The following is a 25,754-nucleotide window of genomic DNA, read 5'->3' as shown; positions in this document are numbered from 1 at the left end:
CTAATGAGGACACAGAAGCTTGGTTTTCCAACAGGCTTTCAACAAGGCCAAAATTAAGGATACAATTACACGGCAGAATACTAGACCAAGGACTTCATGTTTTTTATGTCAACAGTGAAGTCAGCCACTGCTAGTGGGTGGGAAGCAGCTCTCTTTAGGGATGTTGAGCTGGTTGATTTTCTGATTACTTCAGAGGATTTCAAAAAATAGCAAATTATAATAACAGGCCTATAGACACTATAGCAGATTTTGATTAATGTGAGCCTCAAGATAYATGCTAAATTATTGCCCATAAAGTATGCTGTTTAGCTATTTTAACCCATGTCTTCTGAGCCACATTAGTCAAAGGAATTACCCTGTAATTTAATTATTGCAAATGGGGCATCATTGAGTTATTTGCTAAGAGAGTGACTTAAGAAAGCCCAGCACTACAATTAATACTGAAAYGGAACCCTTTTTCTTTGGCCTTTAAGAAGTTTTTCCGTGTGACAGGAGCCAAGTAAGACTGAAAAAGTTTGGAAAATTCTATTAGAAAGTCATCTTCACCCAGAACTTTCCCAGAGACCACAGGTTTTATGACTCCTTTTTATTTCTTCCTCTGCTAAGGGACTACCTARCAGTTCTCTAATTTCCTGTGGAACTATAGGTATTTCCAACTTACTTAAGAGACCCTGAGTCTGTTCAGCTGTGGCAAATGGCTCAGATTACTTATAAGACTTTAGAATTCAGAAGAGACTTTGCTAAGATCCAGGGGAGCTGTAGCTCATACAACACCAGCCAACAGTTCCCAGACGTTTCTTTACAGCTCTTAACATCTCTGTTTTCGCAGATGATTCTCCACTTTCATTTTCCATACAATGTCAGTATAACACAGTTGTGTGCCCGAGCTCTGCTAAGCAAGAGATGCTAACTAGATTGATCCTTCACAACCTCACATCCCTCACATCTTGATAACTTCAAACAGCAGCATGTGGGACCCAGGAAAATTCATCAACAAAACTAGCTACACAAAGGATTCTCAATAGGGTTCAGCATCTTTCGCATAAGAGGCAATAGGACCTGGAAAAACAATCGATTTCAGCACTGGTTTTTTATACCCTGCTACGATCAAAAACATTGTACAGTGAAAAGCACAGCAAGTTCTGTGAGCAGCTCCTGCAACCTTCCTTCCAAGCCACRAGCTTTTAGCTCAAGCGTGTCCCTTGCAGTATCTTAGCTTTGGGCCAACCATGCTCTATGAAAGATGAGCTGGGCTTGCTGTAACGGCTTAACTACAGTCTGCCCGTGCCTGATTCAGCCAGGCCACCTAAACCAGAGCTTAGATACACATCAAGGTGCTGAGYGCTCTTGTACTTTTCCCTTCAGACAACTCCAGAGCTCAGCCCTAGACACACAAGGTGCGTTATTGGCGACAAATTTTGAACTTGTGAATGAGCCGAGACTGGTATTACAGATAGTTAAACTATACAGTATGCAGACCCTACCATTTAAAAAATTGGCTGTCTTAGGCTATCATTGACTTTATCCTTTCTAAGTAGAAGCTTTCAGGGATAGCATTTTATCCAATCTGAGGATATTCCCATCAGGCCCATAGACATGTGTTTATTTTCTTCATAAGAAAAGGAAAATGTGAGAAACAGAAGGTACCCATTTTAGTAGAAAAGCAGAACAGAAGAGGGGGAATTTTTTTTTTTTAATTAAACACAGAATCAAACAAGCCTAGAAGGCTGGTCAAAGTGCAACAAAACCCAAATGCTCATATGCAACAACATGAAAGCTTTGATCCTGTGAACTGTGTAGGGCACAATGGAACCTGTTTTGCCCATAAGAAAACAGTCCTATTAATACATTTATCTCCTAATTTCYTTTTGTTAAAAACATGTTTGTTTTCAAAATAACTATTTTGGGGAAAAGAAGAGAAATRGGTGCGGTGGAGTTGTAGGAAAAATAAATACTGAGTTTGCACTATTTAAAAAAAAAGACCAAAACACCTGTGCGCCCAGGGAACACGGTAGAGGCATGGATTTTGTTCTTTGGCTATTTCTGGAGGCTATAAAAGGATGAATGGACTGAACTAGTTGCTACTCCACATAGCACATTGACCCAGAAGATCTAAACCCTTTATCCTTCAATGTAGAGAGCAGGTATGCAAGATTTACATATGACAGGCCGCACAGTGCCTATACTCTATGTTTTGATTTGGTCTTTGCAACAATCCACCCTTGATTCAAGCTGACTTTGGGGACACTTAAAGCCTGGAATGCCAAAGTTTGGGGTTAGACTAGAAGCAATCTTTCTGTTGTAGTAAACTGCCTGTTAAAAGCTCTTTCTAGTAAAGTTTCCTCTGCACAACTTCCCTTCTCTTTCTGGAAAACTGTGAGTCAGTGCTTGGGTTGGCAGGTGGCTTCTCTAGTGCAGGTAGACTCATGATTGGAAACTACAACAGCTGAGAAACTTCTCTCTAGTCACATTCTCCCATCTCTCTTCCCACTGGAAGCCCTGCTGTCTGGCTCCATATCTCACTGGAAAATGACTGTACCACTGGGGCTGCAAATCCTCGGCTTCCTCTGGTGAACACACAGCAACCCCTCTAGACTTCAGTGATCACCCCAATGCGTAACCTGYATCGTGTATGTGAGCCCAAGAGCTTCAGAGAGCCTCTCTTCCATAGCATGTGTGCRTTAATACACACTGCACATGTCGAGCTTCAAGCACAGGGTTAACTTGTGCTTTATTGAAAGAGCTCATGTACTTTTGATTTTTAGCTTGTCTGTATTTTCAGTGTGTTTTAGGACAGTTCTCCAGTCCTCCGACCACTTCTCTGTTCCAGTATGGACAGAGGCAGATGATCCAGTGACCAGTGTCTCTGTCTGAAGGGGCATAAATCACCTCTTMGGTATTATTTCTTCACATCTTGTGCCATTTACTGAACAATTAAGTGGGCATCACTGAAAGATTAAGTGTGCCRAGGCTACAGAGCATAATGCAACTTCACAGCAAGATATGACAATGCAATTCCTTAATGCTGTAACGCTATTTCATGGAAGATCAGCTGAAGTAAAACCAATTCCATGCTAAATTGTGTTTCCTTTCAGTCTTTTATATCTTTCTCACTCTTTTGTTAAAGATTAGAATTGCCCCTAAATAACCTCTAAATAATGTACTATAGRTTGGCAGTGAGCAGCACTATCACAAACCTATTATTTTTATTAGAAAAACCCTCGTATATATCCATGACATAGAATATCAATAMTAGCAGCTGCAATTAAAATAAATGTGATTTTATAAATGCACATCTATTTTATCATCCGCTACATCTATCTTTGTGAGAAAATGCTATTATTTTTTTTTCCTGAAGCTATGTCTGAGCCAAGTTTAAACAACTAAAATACATGGTTTGAATGTGTTATCATCTAAAATCTAAACACCTACATATATGACATAAGCAATTAAACAGAAGTGCATAAATCAGCAATAAGACATTAGTTTAAAATATTTTAAAATATTTTAAAATATTTTTATATTTAAATATTTATATTAAATATTTAAATGTAAATACAATTCCACAAGGAAAACACTTGAATATCATGAATGTTGCACTATTCTATGGAAGGAATTTGTCTGATACATCCACTTCTTTCAATAAATGCAACTGGGGGGCTAATTTTGGATAGTGCCTTAACAATACAGGGCTAGCCAGCTTGAAGACTGCTGGAGTTCAGAGTTGGTCTAAAAGCGGCCAGTGAATTCCGAGGTTTACACCATTTGAAAGCTAATTCAGAGGAGACCACGATGATCTTATTGCAGCCCAAAGGGGCCAGCAGGATGCTACCACAAAAAGCCCGTCCCTGCAGTGAGCTGCCATAGCTGTTGCCTGAGAGAACCAGTAGCCAGAGGGGATAAAAAAAATTGTTTTCACTTCTAGCAAAGTGCTTGGAGCCATTGCTCTATGGAAAAAAATTGGCTGTTTCCAACAGCACTCTGCAGAAAAATCTAATCCCGAATAATTTTGTCTTTACAAACACACACATACACACAAAAAGCTTACAAGGCTAACTAAAGCCTCAAAAGAGAATTACTATACAGTAAGAAAATGTTTTACACCTATCTAAGGACATAATATTGCATACAAGTCCATAGAGAGCATTACAAAGACCCTGCACCTGTAAATATTTAGGTGCAGGGAAAGCTGCTGTATCAGCCTGTCATATCATGCTAATAAAGGGGATTAAAAGTTAATTTAAAAGATTAAATGTAACAAGGGCAGTCAAAACAAGTTTGTAGAGGAAGCAAATTAATGCCCTTCCTTTATAAATTAACAGATTTAAAGATATTATAATGTGTTTTAGATTTAAAAAGGAAACCATTTCATATTCCAGSTTTATGGTCCCACTATTTATCTAGTTCACAAAGTTCCTGACACMTTTCTAACATACGTGCAACATTTCTCATGTGGCTACTTTTTCAACTGGTAAGACACTCTCACGCAAGAGCAWGCTGAACTCAGATATGCCACGTTATGCAAAGGGGAACTGCACTGAGGAGCACAAATGCTTGGCAAGTTGTACCAGGAGTACCCGTGAGGCTCTTGGTAATACAGAGACTTCTGCTATTTGCCAGGCTAATGCTGAGGAAAGGGATGATGCAGTAGAGAGCCTGAGGTTTTGCTTCTTGACGCTGCCACTGACCCCGTGCAGATAATGTGATAAGTGCTCAGCATCTCAGTTTGCTCCTCTAAATTACAGCGCTCTCAGTAATACATCGTATGGGGGCTTTGAGGCTAAACACGTAGAAAGCAATCCTGATTCCTTCCATCAAGCCTCTCATTAAGTGTAAAATGCCTCCAGGGAAAGGCAGCTGATTAAACAGATTCCTCCGTGACATAACGAATTTGCAAAACCCTTCAAGTTTTGTTTGGAGATGTTTGGGGAATAATCTGTTCAGTCACAGAGGGCAAAAYCTGCCGAGAGGGAGAAGGGCTCCATTCCCTCCACCTTGGGGCCGAAGGAATCCCGCCAAGAGGTGCTTTGGGCCGATGGCTACAAGGAGAGCGGGACAGGGCCACGGCACAACCGGCCACATCCCTCGGCCTGCCCAGCTCTGGAGCTAAGCCCAGGGCAATGCTCTTTGGGCACGGTCTCCTCACACAAGGAGGGCKGCCTGGAGCACAGGAAAGACGCACGAGGCTTTTTCCAGTGCGCAGATCTTGTTTTCAGTGTGACTCAGCTCGGGAGAGTCCATAAGGATAACATGGCTTGTGCTTTATTAGCAGTTAGGTTAATGTTTGGAAATAAAAAGACTGATGGTTTTATCTGTTTAATCATTTGGCGCTGCCAAGAGCGACCATAAGCACAGCTCAGTGGTGCATGCAGGCAGTGCGGGCTGACATTCATTATCCACCACTAAAATCCAAACACTAGAGCACCAGTTGTGTAGCAGGCTGGCAGGGCAGGCCGCCAGCCTCACAGCTATTGGAGTGACTCAGTGATAATAATTTTTCTTCATGGAGGATTTCAAGTCTYTCTTCAATGGGAAGAAATAGGGATGGATGAGGTGGGCTAATTTCAAAGCCTGGCAGTTCATCTGTGTTTGCCCAGCTTTCTTGTGCCCTCAGCTGAACCAAGGTAGAGCTGAGGATTAAAAAACACTTCTAGCTTTTTCCCCACAGTTGTTTTACTTGGCCTGCAAATGTTCCTGCTGCCTTTTTCAATCCCCTCTCTCCATGTGTGCTCTTAGGAGAGCAGYGGTTGCAAACCAGGCAAAGACAACACTGACCTGCCATATGCAGCTAGCAGCAGATACAGCAATTTACCCCCATACAGCAATTGGRCAGATAGATCACGCAGCCAGCTGGCAACGAGACAACGTTGTACCTGGCAGATGCCATCAGTCCAAAGTGCAGAAGAAGAGTCAAGGGGAGCCAAGGGGCACCAGGAGGCTGCCTCCACAGAGGCATAGCTACCTCAGCTTGTATTTTACCACCATTACCAAAAAACAAAACAAGCCACAGCCAAACCAGAAAACAAGAGAGGTGCAACTACTAAACTTTATGAGCCTCTRAAAAATGCAGTCCAGACTTTCTTGGTTGAGCCAGCAAGGACCTATCTTCCCCATGCAACATAAGAGGAGAGAGAAGCCAATGAAATAATCACATTGCAGGTACATCCAAAGCAATGTTTCCTTGGATGTGCAAACAAATGCCTTGCTGGCTTCTGGGATTATGCATGGATTTGTACATGCATGGTCCAGTTGACCCAACAATTTCAACTAGCAGCCGTCATGTAGTTCTGAGAGCTGAATAACTTATCATCAGACACATGAAGTGATTTAGCAAACAACAACAACAAAAAAAAAACCCACAACAACAGCAAACAACCAAAAAAACCCCTCAGATGGCCCAGCAAAAGTATAGGTGATCTGTCATGTAGGAGATGGATCYTTGCAACAGCCACCGTGTTAAATGAGGCATAAACCCCATCAGGTCCATTAGCCCTGCAGAAAAGACAGACTTGGAAACCTTGGTAGCTTTTTAATTGTCCTATATGTTTCTTTCTTCTGCAGATATTTCTTACGCTTTTCATTTTATTGCTATGAACTATTTTCTAGGTAAAAGGGAAAAAAAGAAAAACAAAAAACAAAACCAACCAATCAAAAAAAAAAAAAACCCAGGTTCTGGTCATCTGGGATATTTCTATCTGGGATATTTCTAACAGAGAAAGTGCTGTCAGGAGTTGCCCCTGGATTTAACATGGCAGCTCAACCTTTTAAATCCTGCCTCCTCTGCCAGAGCTACGCTGTTTGCTAGCACAAAAATAAGCAGAGACTGAGCTCTTCCCACTCTCTCTGCCTTTCCTCATATATTCACCAGAAAAATAGCTGGAGCACACCTCCCACACACTGCACAGCATCCAGGCTCAAGCAGCCTTTAAACAAGCTTTTTCCTGTCCCRAGCCATTATGCTAGAACTAGTCAAAAATTAACACTTGCAAGGAAATAATGAATTCAGAGCAAGCAGAGCAGGGGGAAAACCCAACCCCAAACAAACCTGAACTTCAGCACACCCAGAATGTGCTACCACTTCTTCCTAGCAAGAGGTTCCCAGAGGCTCCCCTTCTTTTTTAGGGGGAGGCCAGAGAGGAAGGAACAGAAGAAACCTATCACAACCTCCTTCACCATCAACCTCAGGACAATTTGCTCAAGCAGCTACAGAATTTCCCTCTGGCTCCACATTTTGAGCCTTACCATCTTAATGAGCAACCCCTGTCAGCTGTGTGCAGCTCCCCAGCAGCCCCTGTGAGGAGAACAAGCACCTGAGGACCAACCTGCCAGGCTGAGGGAGTGAAAGCTCTTYGCTTTCCAGGTTCCCTGCACTGTCAGAGGCCCTGGGAGCCCACGGAGGGGACAGCAAGGCCACTGGGCAGGAAAAGCAGATCACACCAGCAGCAGCCAGGGCAGGAGAAAGGGYTGCAAACAGCCACGTGTTGGGAGTGCAACTTTGTCCTAAGCCTYAGAGGAGGGCGCAGGCTTTGCATGCGTGTCTGCTGTAACCACCACCTTGTTTTACAGCAGCGGTTCTTTATTACGCCTTTCTTTCTTTTTCTTTTCCCTGTATTTTAGTCACAGCTGCTTGAGGAGGCTTCACTTTCCCTTGGAGCTGCAGTTCAGTCAAAGCCCAACTTTAAAAATACATTTTCTAAATATGCACTATTCACTCTTGTCCTCGGTGATTTGACTGGCAGAAATAAGAGCTGCAAAAGCAGATCTTGACAGTCATCCTTAAACCTTCCTTAATATGGAAACAATCACCTGCCATTTAAGCATTTTTTTTATAGTGGCATAGTGTGCTCAAGAAAATGAATGCATCTAGAGTCTCATCCTCTTCATTTTCTGATGGAAAACTTATTTACAGAGATTGCAGAAGTGCACAGGAGAAATGACAGGTCCTTTCAGGTGGCCCCTCCAAAACCATCCAGGCCTCTTTTCTCTCATTTGATGCAAACTCAATGCACGTGGGTGTGCATGTGCATGTATTTTCCTCTCTGCAGACACCCACTGGCACAGCTTTGAATTTGTGTCTTACAAAATCCAAAGGATGAGCGTGTGTCGGTGCGCAGAGCAGGGACTGGATTGCACCTCGCAGCTGCAGGAAGGGGAAGGCACAGGTGTTTCCCTGGAACAAGTTACATTCTCTCTATCTCACACTGCRGCAGTTGCCCCTGTGCAGAGACGTGGAGATATTCGAGACATCTTGCAGAGAAGGTAATATYAAAATGACACGCACAATTGCAATAGCAATGGTCCTGGTTTAGCCGTAGCTTCTAYGCAGTGCAATGAGGGAACTAAAAGTATTATTCTTGCTCCTGGACCCCAAAACGTGGATAGCACATGGACCTACTCAGGAATGGGTTCAGTCAGGCCAGGTTCTGTTCTGGCTGTTCCAGGTTCACTTTTGAATTGCTGCAAGGCTTTTGCTGGAGGCTGGAACTTACCCTTAAATTCCCGAGTAGAGCAAGGGATTAACTTTCCTCCTTCGCCATTTTTGTGCTAAGCTTTTTTAAGAAGCACATCAGAGGACAGGGTTTATTCACATGCCTTGTGCTCATTGCTTGCATGTTCAGGACACGTGCCCCACTTGATGCACTGCCCTCGTGTTTTCAGATGTGTATGTCACACATGCTGAGTCCCTGCGAYGGCAGCTCTATCCCAGGAGGCACACAGGTACCTGGCAGCTTTGAAAGAAGGCCCAGGAGGCTTGTTGCTGGGGGCTCAAATTATGCTTAGAAAATGATCTAAGCTAAACATTATTTTCCATTAAAAGAACTCGTAAGAACTAAACTGCAACTGTGCTATGTAAATTTAGCTACCAGGTCTCTGGGATAGGATGTCCAGGGAGCAAGGAGCTTCCCCTCATCACCAGGATGTCTCAATTTTGACCTGAAACGCAAACACGTTGGTCCCTGGTGCCAGGCGCAGCGCCGTGTTTGCGCTCCGGTGCAAATGCCAATCTGCAAGGCAGTGCCTTGCTTTATGGCATACGAATAATAAGCACCGAGCTAAGTTCAGCTGAATTTGCCTTTGCTGGGAAAGGAAATAATTATTCTATTTGTTTTGCTTCCAAGATGTGAATAGCAAATGTCTTTCTCACCTCACTGAGAGGAAAAATCACACCCAATATGGTTGAGGTGCACCCCTTTTTATACCGAGCAGCATGAAAACCTTGCAATTTGAACAGAATTTTTTTGGGGCTGTTACCTTCTCTTTTTTTCTGTTGTGATTTATCATTTGGAGATGCCTCATACATGAACATCTTGGGTTGTTTCCTATAAAATGGCACAGCTTATAAATAAAAGGGAAGGGAAAAGCAGAAAAAAAGTGAAACTAATTTCAAACACACTTTCAGAGGAGATGATTTAGCTGCAGTCTGGAGGAAAATACTCAGCCAAAGGAAAAAAAATCTCCCCTTTTAAAATCAGCTGTGCTGGTCTGCCACCGGGAATGGGAATGGGCAGATTGGTCCTTCCCAGGGGCTCAAAGAACCTACGTGATATTTCTTTTCTTGGAATGTGTGACCTATGATACTGCCATGGCTACTGCTTTTATTTATTTATTTTTACAGTGAACGTGTTGTGCCTGAGATCATCTTTTCCAAAGCTCATATGTATCTTCTAGAAAGCTGGTGGTCAGAGAACAATTTCAGTGTTTGCGTCCTGTGACAAAAGGCACAGTTTTGGAAAAAGAACACAATGAGCATGATGGACATTTTGACTGAGAATGCCCCCAATGTTGCTGTTCTCTGACTCACTGCAAGCTCCTTTCAGGGACTTTTTTCTCATTTTTAGAAATTGGGTGTTATGACACAAACGTATTAAGATCCTCATGCCCTTTGCATGTTTTTGTCCGGTCAAAGGTCTTGTGAAACAGAAGCTCTTCAGTACAGCTGGCCTGTGGCAGTGTAGAGTTGCCCTTGTCTCCTCAGGTTAGGTGACAGCAATCTCTGTCCCTGTGTTACTTCTTGGCCTCGGTCCTATTGAAGTAACATGATCCACAAAGTGAACATTAGAAATGTTTTCTGGGCCAGGGATTTTGCCCTGATGGATTTCAGAAAGTCCCTTCTCTTTCTCTCACCTCTTATGTCATCTTSAGCTGGTCTTACACAACTGAGGCTGCTCCCAGGAGTGACCAGGCAGCCGCTGCCTCTGAGCACATTTCACTCCAGCCATACTGCTTTGATCAACCAAAGCAACTCAGAAGCAGATCAAAACAAGCAGCTACTCTGATTTGCAATTGGGTCTTGCGACTCATCTTGGCCACCTCCCTGACCCCTCCTTTTCAGTCCTTCTTGCTCTCTTAGCAAATTTTGTTCTGACTGAGGTGATGTTGGTGAAAGGGTAGGCAATCCTGTGACCAGCTCTGTAGGTAGAGATGCAGGGAAAACGATTGCACTACGATTTTATCTGATAGAACAAGTAAATCTCTGGTGTGAAGATTCATCATTGTTTCTAACAGCCCTTTCTGTCAAGGGAATTCTGTGAAAAAAAACCATCATGTGCCATGAGCCTGCCCTTGCTGCTATATGGTTTGAGTGCACTACTGAGATTTCACCAGGGACTCTCAGAAAGGAGAGATCTTGTAGCACTGGCTGTTATGTCTAACTGTAGTACACCTCACTGCCTACTACAATCCCACTACAACTGTGCRCCCTGATTCCTTCTACCATTCAGAAAGAAAGCAAAGCACTAGCAATCTTTCTGGGCTGAGAGCAGCCACCTGCCATGATGCCAGATGCTAAGGAGGAGGATTTAATCCCAAATCCTGAAATATTGCCAAGAATTATTTTGTCCTGAAAAGCATGGTCTCCCTTCATGCAGCATTTTCAGTCTGGAAATGAGAATTAAATGAGGTACCAAGGTTTGGACTGGAGTGCTTTCACTCCGAGGTCAGGCACCCTCACTTTGGGTCATTTTGAGAAGGTGCATATGTAAGCTTTTAGGTGCTTAAGTAGTTTTATATCAAAAGCTCAAGCTCCTACAGTCTCGATGTCCTTATCTATTCAGGGGAAATGGAAAAAGACAGATATTTTGACCATCCATGTTTCAGAGGCTGTTGTTCTGAAGCAGGGGCTCATCTCATCTGGGTTCAACCATTTAAAACCATGGGCTGGTCTAAGTGAACCACACAGGTTCCCCCATGATTTATCCCACTGCAAGTTACAATTATATATTTATGTATGTTTGTATATATATATATGTGTAAATATATATATAGAGAAAATGGAGTGCTCCTGGAGCTCCCTTTCCTTTACTGTGAAGACAGTACCACTCAGGTGACTGCAATACCAAACTTTTATATGGCTAATGGCTGATGAAATCAATCTTGCAGTGAAATTATTAGTTAGGTAACTAAGCCCAGCCCAAGCTTCTTGATGGATCTAGTCCTTTTGTTGCAAGCCTGGCATAATTTCTCTTACATGTGRCCGCTTCTGTTGTCCCCACTGGCCCTGTTTCCCCATGAAACCGGAGTTTCATGGCCGGTGGGTGTTCAGCCCAGGAGACCTTGTGTTGGTGGGGCCTGGCTCAAGTGGTCACCACTTCTGGAGGTGYTGCCCACAAGGCAGGGCTAACCTCAGTATGAGTAGACACAACATGAACCATCTTGCCTGTTCTCCSTTTTGCCTCTGTTCTTTGGGAAAATCATGCATGTGGAAAGCAGGAAGAAAACATTGGCCCAGGCAGTTGTGTAACGGTGCTTGCCTGCTGGTGTCATGTTCCTTGGAGGGTTTTTCCTTTCCAGGCTGAGCTGGAGCGGTTCCCAGGCTGGGCGAGGGTGCGAGTGTCATTTATGACAGCTCCTCAGGATGACTCCAGCTACCCTGGGTGCAGTGGGACCCGGTCTCTTTTTCCTTCCTGAAAGTCACATGCTAAGCACTGCTCAGCTGGAGACACGGACCAAAGCCAGTTAATTTTACGTACTACATAAACTGCCATACCAGGCACACTGTGGGTGAATTAAGGACATACTTTCAGCCTTAATTCTGGGTTTCCTAGGTTTTGTCAGTTTAAGCCAGCTTCCTAATGTTATTTTAATGCAGTTGTTTTGCGTGTGAATAATATGCCTTTTATGCCAAACCACAAGTCCTGGAACTAATATCGCATAAAAATGCCTGGAGTCCAAAGCTAATAGCTGTTATTCAACTGATCAAGTGATGCCTAAAAAAAAAAAAAATTACAGATTAATGCTATTCCTGAGGGGAAGGTAAAATTAGAGTTGACTTTAGATGCAGTAGGGTGCCCTTGAACGCAGTGTGGGAGGCRGAGGCCGGGCCTTGGTGTGGACGGGTGGGCCGAGGGCAGATGCTCCCGCTTGGACSGGTAGCAGGGTGGGATGGGAGGCTGAAGGGGAGCGGAGCTCGGGCTCAGGTAGGCGCGTGTGCATTTTGTGAGGAGAAATCGAGCCACAGGAGGTCAGCACAGCCTGCGAGAACAGCCGCCTTCCCGAGCAGCGCTGCTCTCTCTGCGGAAAGATCCGTTTCCCAGAACATCTTCTTATTTAGGAAACTCGCCTCCGTGGCGGTGGTGAGCGAGGCAGAAGGCTTATTTAGGAAGAAGCCGAGGAACGGGCACGCAGGACGCGTGTGGGAGTGCAGAGAGGAGCACGGCCTTGCGGGGTGGGAGGCCCGGGCGGCAGGCGTCCTCGCACGCTCACTGCCCATCGGAAAGCTTCCCTTGTTGCCCTGCCAAAACACTGAGGGATCGGCTGGATCAGATCCTGCAGAGGTGAGGAAGAAATGTGTGCACCAACACAGTTTGCTTTGCTCCAATTGGATTCATGCCCTCACTTCACTCCAGCTCTCCGGTTCTGCATGGTGGGAATGGGCAGGGACCTTTTCCAGGGGCAGGCAACCAGTTCCCACAGGGAAAAATGTGGAGATGGCACTGGGATCACTGGAGCCGCAGGTCACTCAGTCACGATACAGGTAACATTTCCCAACCTCGCGCTGCTTTTGGCAGCACAAGGTGAAAGTCCCTCTTTGGGAAGGGGGATCTGAGTTTCCAGTGTGACGGGATGTGTCTCGCACACCTGCTCCAGGTGCCCCACATGGCCTGGCCTCACGGATGGGGCTTATGGGGCTCGTGTTCAGCAGGACGAGCTGCGACATACGCTGAAATTGCCAGAGAATTTTCCACTGCAACTCATCATCTTTTCTAGCTGGTGCAGAGCGCTGTAGAAAAAACATCTTAGTCTGCTGTTTTTCCTGGCTCACTTGCTCAGAAATGTGGAAAGTACCTGCACCAGTGGTGGCTTTTCAAATCCATCCTTTAAAACTCTGGAAACAAAATGAGTTCAGATGGAAAGGAAAGAAAGTGCATAGTTCAACAGTGCTAGGTCTGAGTGGTTGTAAAGTGCTAAGCAGCCTCACTGCGTTAATCCTGATAAACAAGTAGTGGTTTTCAGTCCTGTGTCCCTGGCGCTGTGGAAACTTTTGACGTCTCTTTGCTGGCCGTTGTGGTCTGAAGTTAACTTCTGCCTCTGAGTCAGATGGGTGTTAAAAACCTTAGGACAGCTGGAATGAGCTGCACAGYATAAAACAGACACAAAATAAATAATTAAGTCAGTGAGAAAATTGTAGTCTAAATTGTGCCTGAATATGCATTAAAAGTTAATAAGARTTAACAAGAGTTAAGCCTTATACTTGAAAATCTTCCATTTTATTCCATGTTCTTGCAGAGAATGAATGAGTGTTACATGAGGAAGGCAGATTTCTGTGGAGAGCACCTGCTCCTACAGCTTCCAAAGATGTCCTATGTTTAAAGATTAATCTGGACCCATATAAGCCTATGACTTGTCCAAGACAGTTAGATAGGTTTTACTTCAACTTGTGCACATACATTATACTTGTCAGAAAATTTCTCTTTTACTTCTGTTTTGATCATGTTTCTTCCAATAACAGATGTTTATGGGTTTTTTGGTTGGTTTTATTACTCAATAACTGGATAGAGAGGCATGACATAAATCCATATGCTAGGTATATTCTCTCTCCAAGATAGGCATTTGAGTGATTTGGTATGTGTATACATAGAGAGAGAGTGTCATAATTTTCAGTAATGTTTTTTGCCTTGCTCATTTGATCTTGCAGACTCACTTGCTGAGGTACTTCGAGAGGCAACAAAAGGTGCTAAATATACGGTTCAAGTTGTAGGCAAAGTTACTGGCTTACCCAGCATCACATACGTAAGCAGAGCATGCAGTTCTGCAGAGCAGCTTTCTGATTCCTCCTCTCTCTCTTCCTATGGTGCCCTGCCTCAGTTACTGCTCATCAGGTAAGGGACCCTCCTTTCCTGTGCAGTGCTGCAGCTAGGGAAGTATCAATACTGACAGAAAAGAAAAAAAAAAAGAAAAGAATAAGAAAAAGAGTCTGAAACACATAAAAAACATGTGATTAGCCAATTTGAGGGAGCTCTTTTTTAAAGCAGATCTATTTTTCCTTGTCTTTCCTTCTGGAAATATCTGATCCATTTTAGCAAAGAAATTTCCCTCAGTATTCAGCCTGAAGCAAACATGTAGAATTTTCCTATCAGAGAAAATTCCAGGCTACATAACGAAAGTTAGGTAAAAGGAAAATAACCAAATGCCGAGGCTGCTAATAGAAAAGATGAGACAGCTTGGGCAATGGGAGACGCTGTAATGCGGGAATCAAAGTTTACCTTCTGTGGAGTGCCGCTGCCGAGTGGCTTTAGTTCCACAGAGCAGCGTTACATAAATTTTTAGGGCAAGAAAGCAGCCAGGCATTATTCCTAGCGCCCTTGCTTGGCTGTCGCAGCACCCCCACAGCAGCAGGCAAATGGCAGCGAGCGGAAGGGCGAACGCTGGGTTCACAGGGACCCAGTGCCGGTGCTCGGGGAAGCTCAGGGGCTGGTAGGGACAACGGGCAGATCCTCGGCCCTGGGTGGCTCTGCTGCCGGAGGGCCGTGTAAAGGGTAATGTGTTGTTCCCTTGCAGCTTGCAAGTAAAAATCCTCAGCACAACATTAAGTTAAATCTATGTCTAGGGTAACACAGACACCTTGGGTCGCCTTGGGGAGAAGGTGGCTGAGGAGGCCACCTCCTCCTCAGAGAAGAGTGTTGTGCCTCTTCAAAGAGCCAACACAAATGTTATTTAGTGCCTGCCTGCTTGTGCACTGCCTTATTCGTCAACTTAGTATTCAGGAAAGGGAGCAATTACCATAGCAACATTCCCATCTTCTGACATGTATCATGCAGATCATGTAGTCAAGGCAGCGCAGCAGCCCTCACACATGTGCTCCATGAACTTTTGTATTACTGACAATATTAAAGAGAAAAATAAGTCTCTTGATTGACACTCTTGCCTGTAATTTTTATGACTCCTTAAAATAAAGATGGAAATGCTCCCCTCCCCCCATCCTCCTCCTTTGAACTGTTTTCTCTCCATCCCACTGAAGTGATGAGAACAGCTCATGCCCCAGATCTGCAGATATATGTTCCTGACACTAGTCCTACGCTATGCAAATGTGTAAACTGCAAAACGCAAAGGGGTTTAAAAAATTAAGTACATCTAGCAGAGTCTAAATTTTAAGTAGAAGTGCTGAAGGGAATTAAAAGTCTTCCAGTACCTTTATGATTACTGCTCTATAAAATAAAGCTAATGCTTCGTCCATGCGTTTCCACCGCGGTCTGGCTAGCCCTGGCCCAGTGCCAGCAGTTGAGGGTGGGATAGACGAGGCCATGTGGAAAAAAAATATCCTCCAAAAATCCYGTAGCATTGCAAAGAGTTAGAATAAAATCGTCTGATGGTGTGGGATCACACCCATCTCACAAGTGTTTCTGCCATTAAAAGTATCCCAAGTGATTGCCATGGAGTTCCTGTTCCTATGCATTTTTTATAAAACATATAAATAAAACTCCCCTGTAAACATAAATATAGCTCTCATGCAGCAGCCAGGCCCTGGCCAAGTGTGTGGGGAAAGTGCCAAGCTTGCATGCGTTGCTCTAAACCTTGCACATCTAAACATTTTACCGTGTCTTGTATCAGATTTTACTTTTACATCCCCACGCTCCCCACCAGCCCTCGCTGATCTTTAGTGTCATGGTATAAAGCTCTGGGACTTCCCTTCCCCCGAGAGGGKGGATGTGATTATGCTGTGGTCAGTGTTGCTTAATGGCTCAGCTGAGATCACTTCTTGAAGGAGCTGCTGCCTTTTACTCAGATTTGGGAACACCCTCTTCCTTTGTCTGCTCCCCAGCTGGTTGTTCCAAGAAATAATTACTGAAGAAAATCCTTCTTTAAAACTTGCCCAGCAGTGACTCCTGGCCAGACTAAATACAGGTACTTGAAGTCTTCTACTATCATATTTTTTTTCTTTTTTGCTGCCTCTCTTGTGCACTTAATTGCCTCCTCCACCTCTATAACTAATAACATTCCTATCTTGTTAGGCCACCACTAAAGAAAATGGATTGCAGATTAATGCCAGTAGCAGAAGAGGGATGGACCCCCTGTCTTCTTTTGTCCCATTACATGAGCCAGGTGTAAACTGAGAAGCCAAATTGGCACCCTTATTAAATAAGAATAATTTCTTTTATATAGCAAATAAACTAATACATATATYTAGAAAGCTATCCAGGCAATGCTCTGCCTGCAAAATTAAATTAAGCATCCAGAAATGCAGAAGCAAAGTTTCCTGAGCAGCACAAGCAGTGCCAAATTGCAGAGCGCGTAGATGTTCGGTGTCCAGCAGGACGAGCCTGCAGACATGGCCGATGCGGCCGGGCCCGGCGGCCGCTCGCCGAGCAGCCTGCAGCTTGCAAGCCTCACGCTTGAGGCTTGCAAGCCTCACGGCTGGAAAAGCTGGAGCACAGGAAGCTGCACGTTTGCAGTTCCAGTGAAATTAAAGCCCATATCGAGCATGCATGCTGCCAGGGTGCAAAGCTTCTCCAGCCTAGTGACCAGTGCTTACTTTTTATAATAAAAATGCTCAATTTGAACACCATGACTAGCTACAGTAGGAAGTGTATGAAAAGTGTATTTTACTTCTATCAATTTTTTTTTTTACAGCTCTGAGGATCAGCAGGTAGCTGCTCTGGTGGGCCASGCAGCCTGTGGCCTACCCTGCACGTTTCTGTGCCGGCATTTGTTGTGCTGAGGCTCAAATCCCTTTACAGCTGTAGTCTGAACAAGAAAAAGGCACTTAAGGGAATAAGTCTACAATTTGCTCTTCTGGGTTACATTAAAATTATTGATTTCCATCTGCTSCTTGGACAAAACAGAGTGCATTTTAGATAAAAATAAAATCACTCATTTTGGAGACTGCATGTTTAAATACATTTGCTGTTTACAGTCTGTAAATGGGACAGCACAATTCTTCTTAGAGTTCCTTAATAACACAAATCAGACGAYGTCATTGTGCTCAAAAGACCTATTTTAGCAGTAAACACTAAAAGCTCTTTCACTTCATTACGTCATTACGAGCACTGTGYAAAGCTTCCCACCTGGAAGTCCCCTTGCACCCTCCTTCAGCAAAGCCTCTCTCTGCAGAATAGCACCTGGGCATCTGCTTCAATCCAGCACGCACGTGAGGATTGTCCTGAACAGATGTTAACAGCTAGATCATTTTACTTTCCAGACTGATTTCATTCCCCCTTTACCCTCCTTGCCTCGGAAAGGAGCGATCATTTCCACTGCAGAAAGTTATCCACTCACACCTGCAAATACTTTTCTCCTGGGACTTTTGCAGTAGCCAAAGTGGCATGTGCAAAGCCCAGACCTAATAGTACAASCAGACATATTGAAGACACGTGCACTTCCACAACACATGCAAACATGTAGGGTGTTTTCTTCTTCCTTGCTTTGCTTTACAGCATCACCTGTGACCCCTGTTTAAGTGGCTTATGCAGCTCCGAACTGCAGGAGCAGTGCAGAGCGGCTGCCATTCCCCAGTGGATACGACCTTTCCTACAAGCGTGCATCATGCTCTAATCGAATGCTTCCTTTCATTGTTGTTTCTGATGGAAAGGATTCATTTGTGGCCAATATTTGCCCCGTTCACATTGAACACGGGAACAAGACAGGGTGAGTGTTACAGCTGTGCCCAAGCTGCCTTCAGAAGGGACCTCCCCTCTTGCCTGCTCATTTACTGCCAGGACAAAGCCACCAAACTTGCCCCCGTGACATTCACCTTGCTGTAGCGTTTCCAGCATATCTGAGGTGGGCAGCCTCCCCAGGACCCGGTCTTAACTTGAGTTCTAGGTTAGGAATCCTTTCCACATGCCACTTGGTGCTGTCAGAGTCTTTGGAGATTACCATAGTTTATCCTAGAGCCCCTCGGGCTGGCCAATCTTCRTAGAAAATGAAAGGTGAAGAAGAGAGTGTTGTCAGGATTTAAAGTAGCCTAATTGCAAGTTTGGAAGGAGAAAATCGAGGAGAAACACGAATCTTACAGACTGTCATTGCAAACTGTCACCCTGTTGGATTTTTAGCCATTTTTCTGTCTAATTGCAGCGTCCAGTGCTTTGACATACCGTGATGGCAGTTTACCTAATATTACTCAGGTGGACTGAGAAGCAAAGAAGCAATTTCATATTGGGGAAAATGTTTGCTGGTTTCCCTTAAAATAAGGCAATGATTACTATAGAAAGACAGTTTTTATAACACAAAAATGGACTTTTTTATAACACAAAAACTAAATCACTGACTAAAATAATTTGATGTTGAAATTGTGGCAAAAATCAGTAAATAATGGCAATCTTTTAGTGGTAGGCTGATATGAGAACTGTGCATACATGTTTTGGGGTAGCTAAACTCATATAGAAAGCAAGAATGAGCTTTCAAAAGCCAAAAAGCCCATATTGTCACAGTGAAATTCATAGGACTATATCTTCTGAAGTTCTTTGAAAAGTCCTGATTTATTTGTTTCAGTATATACTAAGCCAAAAGAGTATCATTAAGACTGCAAAGTCAGGCCCTCAAGAGTGAGGTAATGTCAGAATTAAGGCTGTCTGTTCAACCTTAATTTGGCCCCTTGTGAGTATGAATTATGATACTGCCTTTATTTAGATGATCACACAATACTTTTCCCTCTGTCTCATTCATGACATATGATGGATTTTGTTCACTGACAAAACACTATAACATTATTTTATTTTTTCTTCAAGAATCAAGCATCCTGCTTTATCAACTCTATCTTTTTTTTTCTGTCAATAAAAGTAATAATTCCTTCACAGGTTTTTTTGGTTGGTGGTTTACCATTGCAGCTAAACTTAACRTACTTAACAAGCAGTGATAATTTTATTTTACTGCAACTCTCAAGGGAAAGACTAGAAGTCTTTCTGTTCAGGTTATTCATCTACAAATTTTCCCATTGCTTAAGTTTCARTGAGATTTTGCCTCCTTCATATTTGATGCAGGCAGTTGTATTTGCACAAGCTTTGAGGAGCTGTAGATAATACAAAAGAAACAAACTAATCTGCTTTAGGATCCAGATTCTGTGTGGCCTTGCAAAGATCAGGAATTGTAGGGAAAATCCTGTTCAGCCAGAAGTTGGATCACTTCCAAAGTTGACAAATATTTTGAAGAATTCAGCTCTACTTCACAAGAAAATGAAGGCTTTTTYCCCCTAAATTTTGGACAGAAACAAATAGATTTTTCCCATACAGTAGAAAGTGTTCCTAATGTAACTGCTACCYTTCTTCCAAACAACTATCTCCAGAGCAAGAGGAAGGTAGAGAAAAGTTTGTTAGACATAGAAAAAAAATGTTTTCCACAGATTTGTACTTGTATTGGATGACTTGTTCTGACAACTTTTTTCCACCCAAAAAAATAGTTGTCCTGAGAAAAATACCTTTCAGCCAAAATGGCTGAAATTTGGCAAAGTTACAAGTGACTTTTACTTTAGTCATCATTCATCCATCATCTTTCTTAAGAATGATGGATTGTGTAATTCCAAAGGGAATGAACATGGTCTAGAGGAGTGCTCCCTGGGTACACAGGCCTCTAAGTTATTTATACCATTGTTCATACATCATAGGTTGGATTTAGTGCTCTAAACTGTTTTTGACTTTAAATACTGTGATTCAAAGCTCATAGCGGGTGGAGAACTTTCTGAAATTTGGAAAGACAAATAGAGCTCAAAGCGTCTCAARGTACTATTATTTCATTAGATCAAAYGACYCCTACCACATTTTGTGCCCATATAYTGCTTTTGACTAATATTGCCACCTTTATAGAGACTCAAGCCCATAACTGAACCTTGCTGGTTTATTGTGCTGAGGTGCTGAATACCGACATATTCACAGGTATATGGRCAGATAATTCTAAGTGCAGATTTCTAAGTACTATGTACTTCTGAAAAGCAGTCGTGTTTCACTTGATCCCCTACCTATTCATTCAGCTATGTAATATTTGGTCTCTTTGCTTCCTTTGTATTTTTATGTTTCTCCCAATGTCACTTTAAAGGACATGTTATTAGAAGAAAATTTATCTTGAGCAGGTGCAAAACCAATGAGGCAGAGGAATCTTTCCATCAACAGGCAGTTTGCAACCCCTTTGCACCAGTGGTACAATCAACACGGGAGTGACATTCAGGGTGTGCTCCAGCAGAAGGTTTACAGCTGTGTGACAATCTGGCATTTCTTATTTTTTATTTAACACCTTTTCAACAGGAAGAATTCTTGAATTCAGGGACGGAAAAAAATCCATCTAGACTTAACCTAGGCTTAACAGTGCAACACRAGTTAGGTTCGCCAATGGGAAACAAGTCAGGGGTACGTGCTCTGGGTTTGCCACCCTAAACCACAGTTGATACTCACTGCTGCTGCTGCTGCTCTTACAAAGTATGGTCTGATTCTCTGGCACACTCATTCTCCACCATAGCTTTCACATGCTACCAAAGCTTTCAAAAGCACAGCTCGTAGCTCCCCGAAGCATGACTGGATCCATGTTTGCTTTCCTTGCTGAGTTCTGAAAGCCTGCTGAGATCACAGACATCTTACCATCTCCAGTAACAACCATCTATTAAAACCAAGTCTTAGCTATCTGTGGACAGAGTAACCACGCAGCAGAAGATCTGCACCTCTCTGTCAAGTCAGCTGGGATCCAGCAGCACAACAACKCTGCAGCAAGGCCACGTGGCTACAGCTAATTTGCTTCCAAAGGCAGGTTGAGCGCATAAGCAGTAAACTTGTTTTTATTTGGCACAGAGCTGGGGCAAACAAACAGCAGACTCAGGACAGGCCTGTGCAGAGCTGGTACCTTGCTCAGTGCTGGACCTGTACAGAGGAGCTTTGGGGATCTGCTGCATTTTGCATGTTCTGCGCAGTGAGTGGGACTGAGGTCGCCCACAGCAATGCACAAGCGGACGCTGGGCCCAGCTCTGTGCACAGCCATCCGAGTCTGTGCTTTGCTTYCCAGCATGGTTCATCATGGCTGTGCTAACCAGGCTGCCCTCCTACCCGGCTCTTCCCACGCTGCGTTACCCACCTCTGGCAGCGGTGACTTGTCCGTGCAGTGGAAAGCAAGAGACGGACGCTTAACTTCTTAGGAGCCAAAAGCAGCCTCGGGTCCTTTAAAACAGTTCTTCCTGTGGTATCTAGACATCACTATTCAAGAAATTCAAGAAATCTTAAACTCGAAATTCTGCCTTTTTCTGTGTGCCCTGAAGTTTGTTCACTTTGATGTTAAAAAAGAAAAAAAAGAAAAAAAAATTTTTTAAAAAGGAACTGGCTGCAAATTTTCCACTGGCTGTGCTAGCTTTACCATGGCTCTTTTCCTGGATTCTATGTGAGTTCATGGTACCATGGTTTCCAAGGGACCACTGGAGGTTCCTTCTTTATCTGGGCACACACTTGCATAAAATCTCTAGTAACTTGCTTAGCTTTCAAATCTTTACATCTCTGGCCAATGGGTTAAAAATGATTAAGAAAAGACAGGCAGAGAGACACAAAGGCAACATAATCTTAGAAGCCTTATTTTTTAAGGAAACCAACCAAAAGAAACAAGCAAACGGTCACAGCATCCCCTAATCTTTCCTTAAACACCAAAATCAAACCACATTCTCCAAGTAGTGCATAGTTTCCTATAATAGCATATACATAAACATAAGTGGATCATAAAAGATACTGGAGGAGGCATGTCATGATTTGCATTAGATCATTTTCCCCCAATGAACTCTTGTTCCAGAATTAAACCTCTGCTGTTATCCCTTTAATAAAAATCACACATAAACATTTCACATCTTTCAAGCGCTCTGCATATGTTAAAATAGATGTACTTAAATGCACTAATAAATATATGCGTGAAGTAAACTTCAAGACATTTGGATCTTTAAATTGCTTTTTTTGGAGAATAATTTCTTGGTGAAAATTATTCCACTCACATTGTTTATTCTAATTCTAAGCACTTTTCCTGCCTGCTAGAGTTCCTTTCTGATTGTCTAATAATTAAACAACAACAAAAAAACTCTGTCAAATTTAGACTATGGCTAGTATTTTTCAACTGAATTCTAATACACACAGGCATGTGTTGAACATTTGTTTACGTGCCTCCCTGAAGCAAGGCTTAAGTGTTCTCTCTGGTGCAGCATTAATGGCACAGTCCATTTCTTGAGAACTTACGATCTGAAATGCAGACTCAGGTCTTGTACTAGGAAAACGTCAAGAAAAATGCTCGTGTAGAAATAGCATAATCTACAACTGACATTGCAAACTGCCCCAAATATATCATTCACACACCATCAATGCATCTAGAATTTCAAGAATCAGCATGAAGAAACAGAAATTTGGGGGTAATGTGATTTTTATTTATGTATATTTAAGAATAGTTCAATTCAGATAGCTTATCACTGCAAATAAAACTTGATTGCACTGATCTAACTATAAACATCAGGAATTTAAGGCAACTGTTACATAAAATTACATTAATATTTCAGTCGGATTGAATTCTTCTTCAGATACATTCATGCAATCAACTTTTAACAGATCTTTACACAGTACTTTAAAGTACAGCATTATTTTTTCTCCCACATTAGACCTATCTGGTTAAGCTTTTCTCAAATGATATTAGGAATGGACTCCATGATGCAAGTGGAAAAACTTAATGGTTTGATGACTTCTCTGATGCAAGTAATCCATGTTGAGAATGCTGTGGAGATAAATACACATCCATACGCATGTCACATGCAGCATGAAGAAATAGGGAGGGAGACTGAAACATAATTAGTGTTCATAGCTAAAATCATTATTATTTTCCACAGAACCACCCAAAATATCCTTTTGATATCCTTTTTGCATTGAGTAGAGGCTGATTACTGTCTTGTTTCCAAAAGATTCCTCTCCATGACAACCTCTGCTGGCGATGAGAAATCTTGCATGGAGTCATTAAAAAATCCTCCATGTTGCATTTAATGTTCACTCCAATTTAGGCTTTTCCTTTCCTTCTTCAATACCTGAAAAAAAAATGACAAGAGCGCCTTTTAAAAATCCCCGAGYGGATAAAAATGAAGAGGTTTCTGTAATGCTCTAATATTTCTTTTCCCTTTACTATCTCACCCCTGCCACTTGCTCACACAGCCTTCTCCTGCGTGGCCTCACCTRCTGGGAGAGAAAAGAGGATCTGCACACCTGGTGCCGGTGGCTGTCCAGTAAGGAACTGCATAACCCTTCCTCCCTCCAGGCCCTTTCCACATCAGGCTGTGCCCCCGTGGCACACGCAGCCTCTCACGRCTGCAGGGCACCGTGAGCAGTTTATCTCCCTGAACTCCTCTGCTTACCTGCAAGCCAATTACAGCAGATGCTGTGATAGCTACTGCTGGCTGACGCTGAGCAGCTGGCTCAATTTGAGAGCAAGCTCTCGAACTTTTGTGCTATAATTCAGTGGGTTTAGGCCCCCCCATCCCCATTTCGACACAAGATCCTTAGAAATGTACGAGCACATCTCCCTTTTTGAGGTTATGTGAACGAAGAACCAACGACTGTCGACAGGGTACCTCTCTCCTCTCGCCAGTGGCCACTTTTCTGTAATATCGGGACTGCTGAGTTMAGTGCTGGGCTCCTTAAGAACCTTATCCTTGCTGCAGAGCTTTTCTCTTGTCTATGCTGAGTGAAGGCTGGGCCACGCAGTGGACTGTTTTTTCTGGCAATGAAAACATTCAGCTATTTCATGTGCTGTTCCTGAACACTGAATTACTATCGGTATCTGACAGAAGTATTGTTCTTATGACCAAGACCCCTCTGCCAAACATCTCATATAAAAATGTTTCTTTTGGACATTTTCAAGCTTGCTGCATGTTGGAAAAGAAAGAAAGCAAAAGGGAAACAATTTTTGAGAATATTGAGAGGAAAACCCAGTCACAAGTAAGTTCACCTGCTAATGCAATATATGCATAGATGGTAGRTATACCAAGACACACTGTAGAGATGTAGCTAATTAACTCCAAGGTGGAAACAGCAAGACACATCTGCAGTCAAAAAGCAGAGCTTCAGGGTGCTAAGTACAGCGGGCCACAGTGTGGCTGGCAAACCAAAATCATAGMAGAACCAGTGTCAATGGTTTCAAGCCAAAACAAAAGGATGGATCCAAAAAGTGACAGTGGGTTTAGAAGAGTCAATCTTGAATCTCTCACTTTTTGCTGTAAGGAACATTTCCAGTAGTTTTCACTGAAATGTTTTATTCATCTTTTAAATAGAGCCCCTTTCCTTTATTCTGAAGTACTCTGCTGCAAACATACTAAGCAGTTTGGCAGAAAAGCTCATTGTCTCAAACTGTGGACAGACACTGGCTTGTAGAAAGGGCAAGTTTTTCCTTGCCCACTATGCTTGTGGTTTAACTTGGAAAAACTACCTACAAATCATTTTGKCAGTAGGGAGGTTTTATTTATGCATCTCTATCAGAAAAGGAAAAAAATCCAATCACTAACCCCTCCAGCATGCTGAAATTTTCTCAAAGTAGATTAATTTGAATTTCAGTGCTCAAAAGCCCCTTCTAAATGCATAGTTTCCAAATATGTACTCTTGAAATCTTGCATGATGACAGATTGTCACTATTTCACTTTTCTGCTGTTTGGGGTGCACCTGCCACACACTTCAGAGTTGGTTTATGCAAATTGTTTCAAGTGTGGCAAAATAACAGGTGACTGATGCCACTTGCAGGCTTGCCATGCAGCAATCTGGGTCAATACTCTTGGACCAACACAAGGGAAAATCACAGGGGATAATATGGCCACAGTGAGTCTACTGGAAGGCTCTTAACTCTTGTAAGGCTGAGGGCCACAAGAACCAGAAATTTTATTATATACACTGTGCAAATGTGACATCAAGCTGCAGACTCAAACCCAGACTTTGCAGACCAAACTGTGACAAATGATCACTGGATCTAGACTAAAACACAGATTCTGTATCAGCATGATGAGCAAATGGCAAGTAAAACTACTCTAAGCTTGYGGTATCAGGTTCTACTTAGAGTTATATTGGGGGGCTTCTTAAGAGATTTGAGCATGCAGCAAGCTACCATGTGAATTTGTGAATAATCAGTTCATAATAAGTTTCTCAAATGCAGATACAGCCTGGTCACAATGTGGTTAAGGGCCCAGTGAATATAATGACAAAATTCCCATTGAGAAAGGATTTCACTCCATTTATGATTGGCCATTGAGATGATCAAGAAGATGTTTGCCTATTTAAGGCATTCATATAAATGAAAAAGATCTTTAAGAGAATAAAGGAACCTAATTCTAATTGTGTGCTTGTCCTACT

General features: G+C 42.9%; 1 protein-coding gene across 1 annotated transcript in view; it reads right to left on the bottom strand.

The window, feature by feature from the left end:
• Window positions 1–22,919: 22,919 nt before the first annotated feature.
• Window positions 22,920–25,754, bottom strand: part of AIG1 (androgen induced 1) — a 119,743-nt gene continuing 116,908 nt past the window's right edge. Inside the window, exon 6 of the mRNA XM_026039192.1 lies at window positions 22,920–23,449. Coding sequence (XP_025894977.1) covers window positions 23,412–23,449 — 38 coding nt within the window. The 3' untranslated portion in view covers window positions 22,920–23,411. The remainder of the gene's footprint in view (window positions 23,450–25,754) is intronic.

The sequence above is a fragment of the Nothoprocta perdicaria genome, unplaced genomic scaffold (genome assembly GCF_003342845.1).
Source record: "Nothoprocta perdicaria isolate Ctin4 unplaced genomic scaffold, notPer1 scaffold_221, whole genome shotgun sequence".
In the NCBI taxonomy this organism is placed as follows: domain Eukaryota; kingdom Metazoa; phylum Chordata; class Aves; order Tinamiformes; family Tinamidae; genus Nothoprocta; species Nothoprocta perdicaria.
This window is presented reverse-complemented; position numbering and strand designations above follow the sequence as displayed.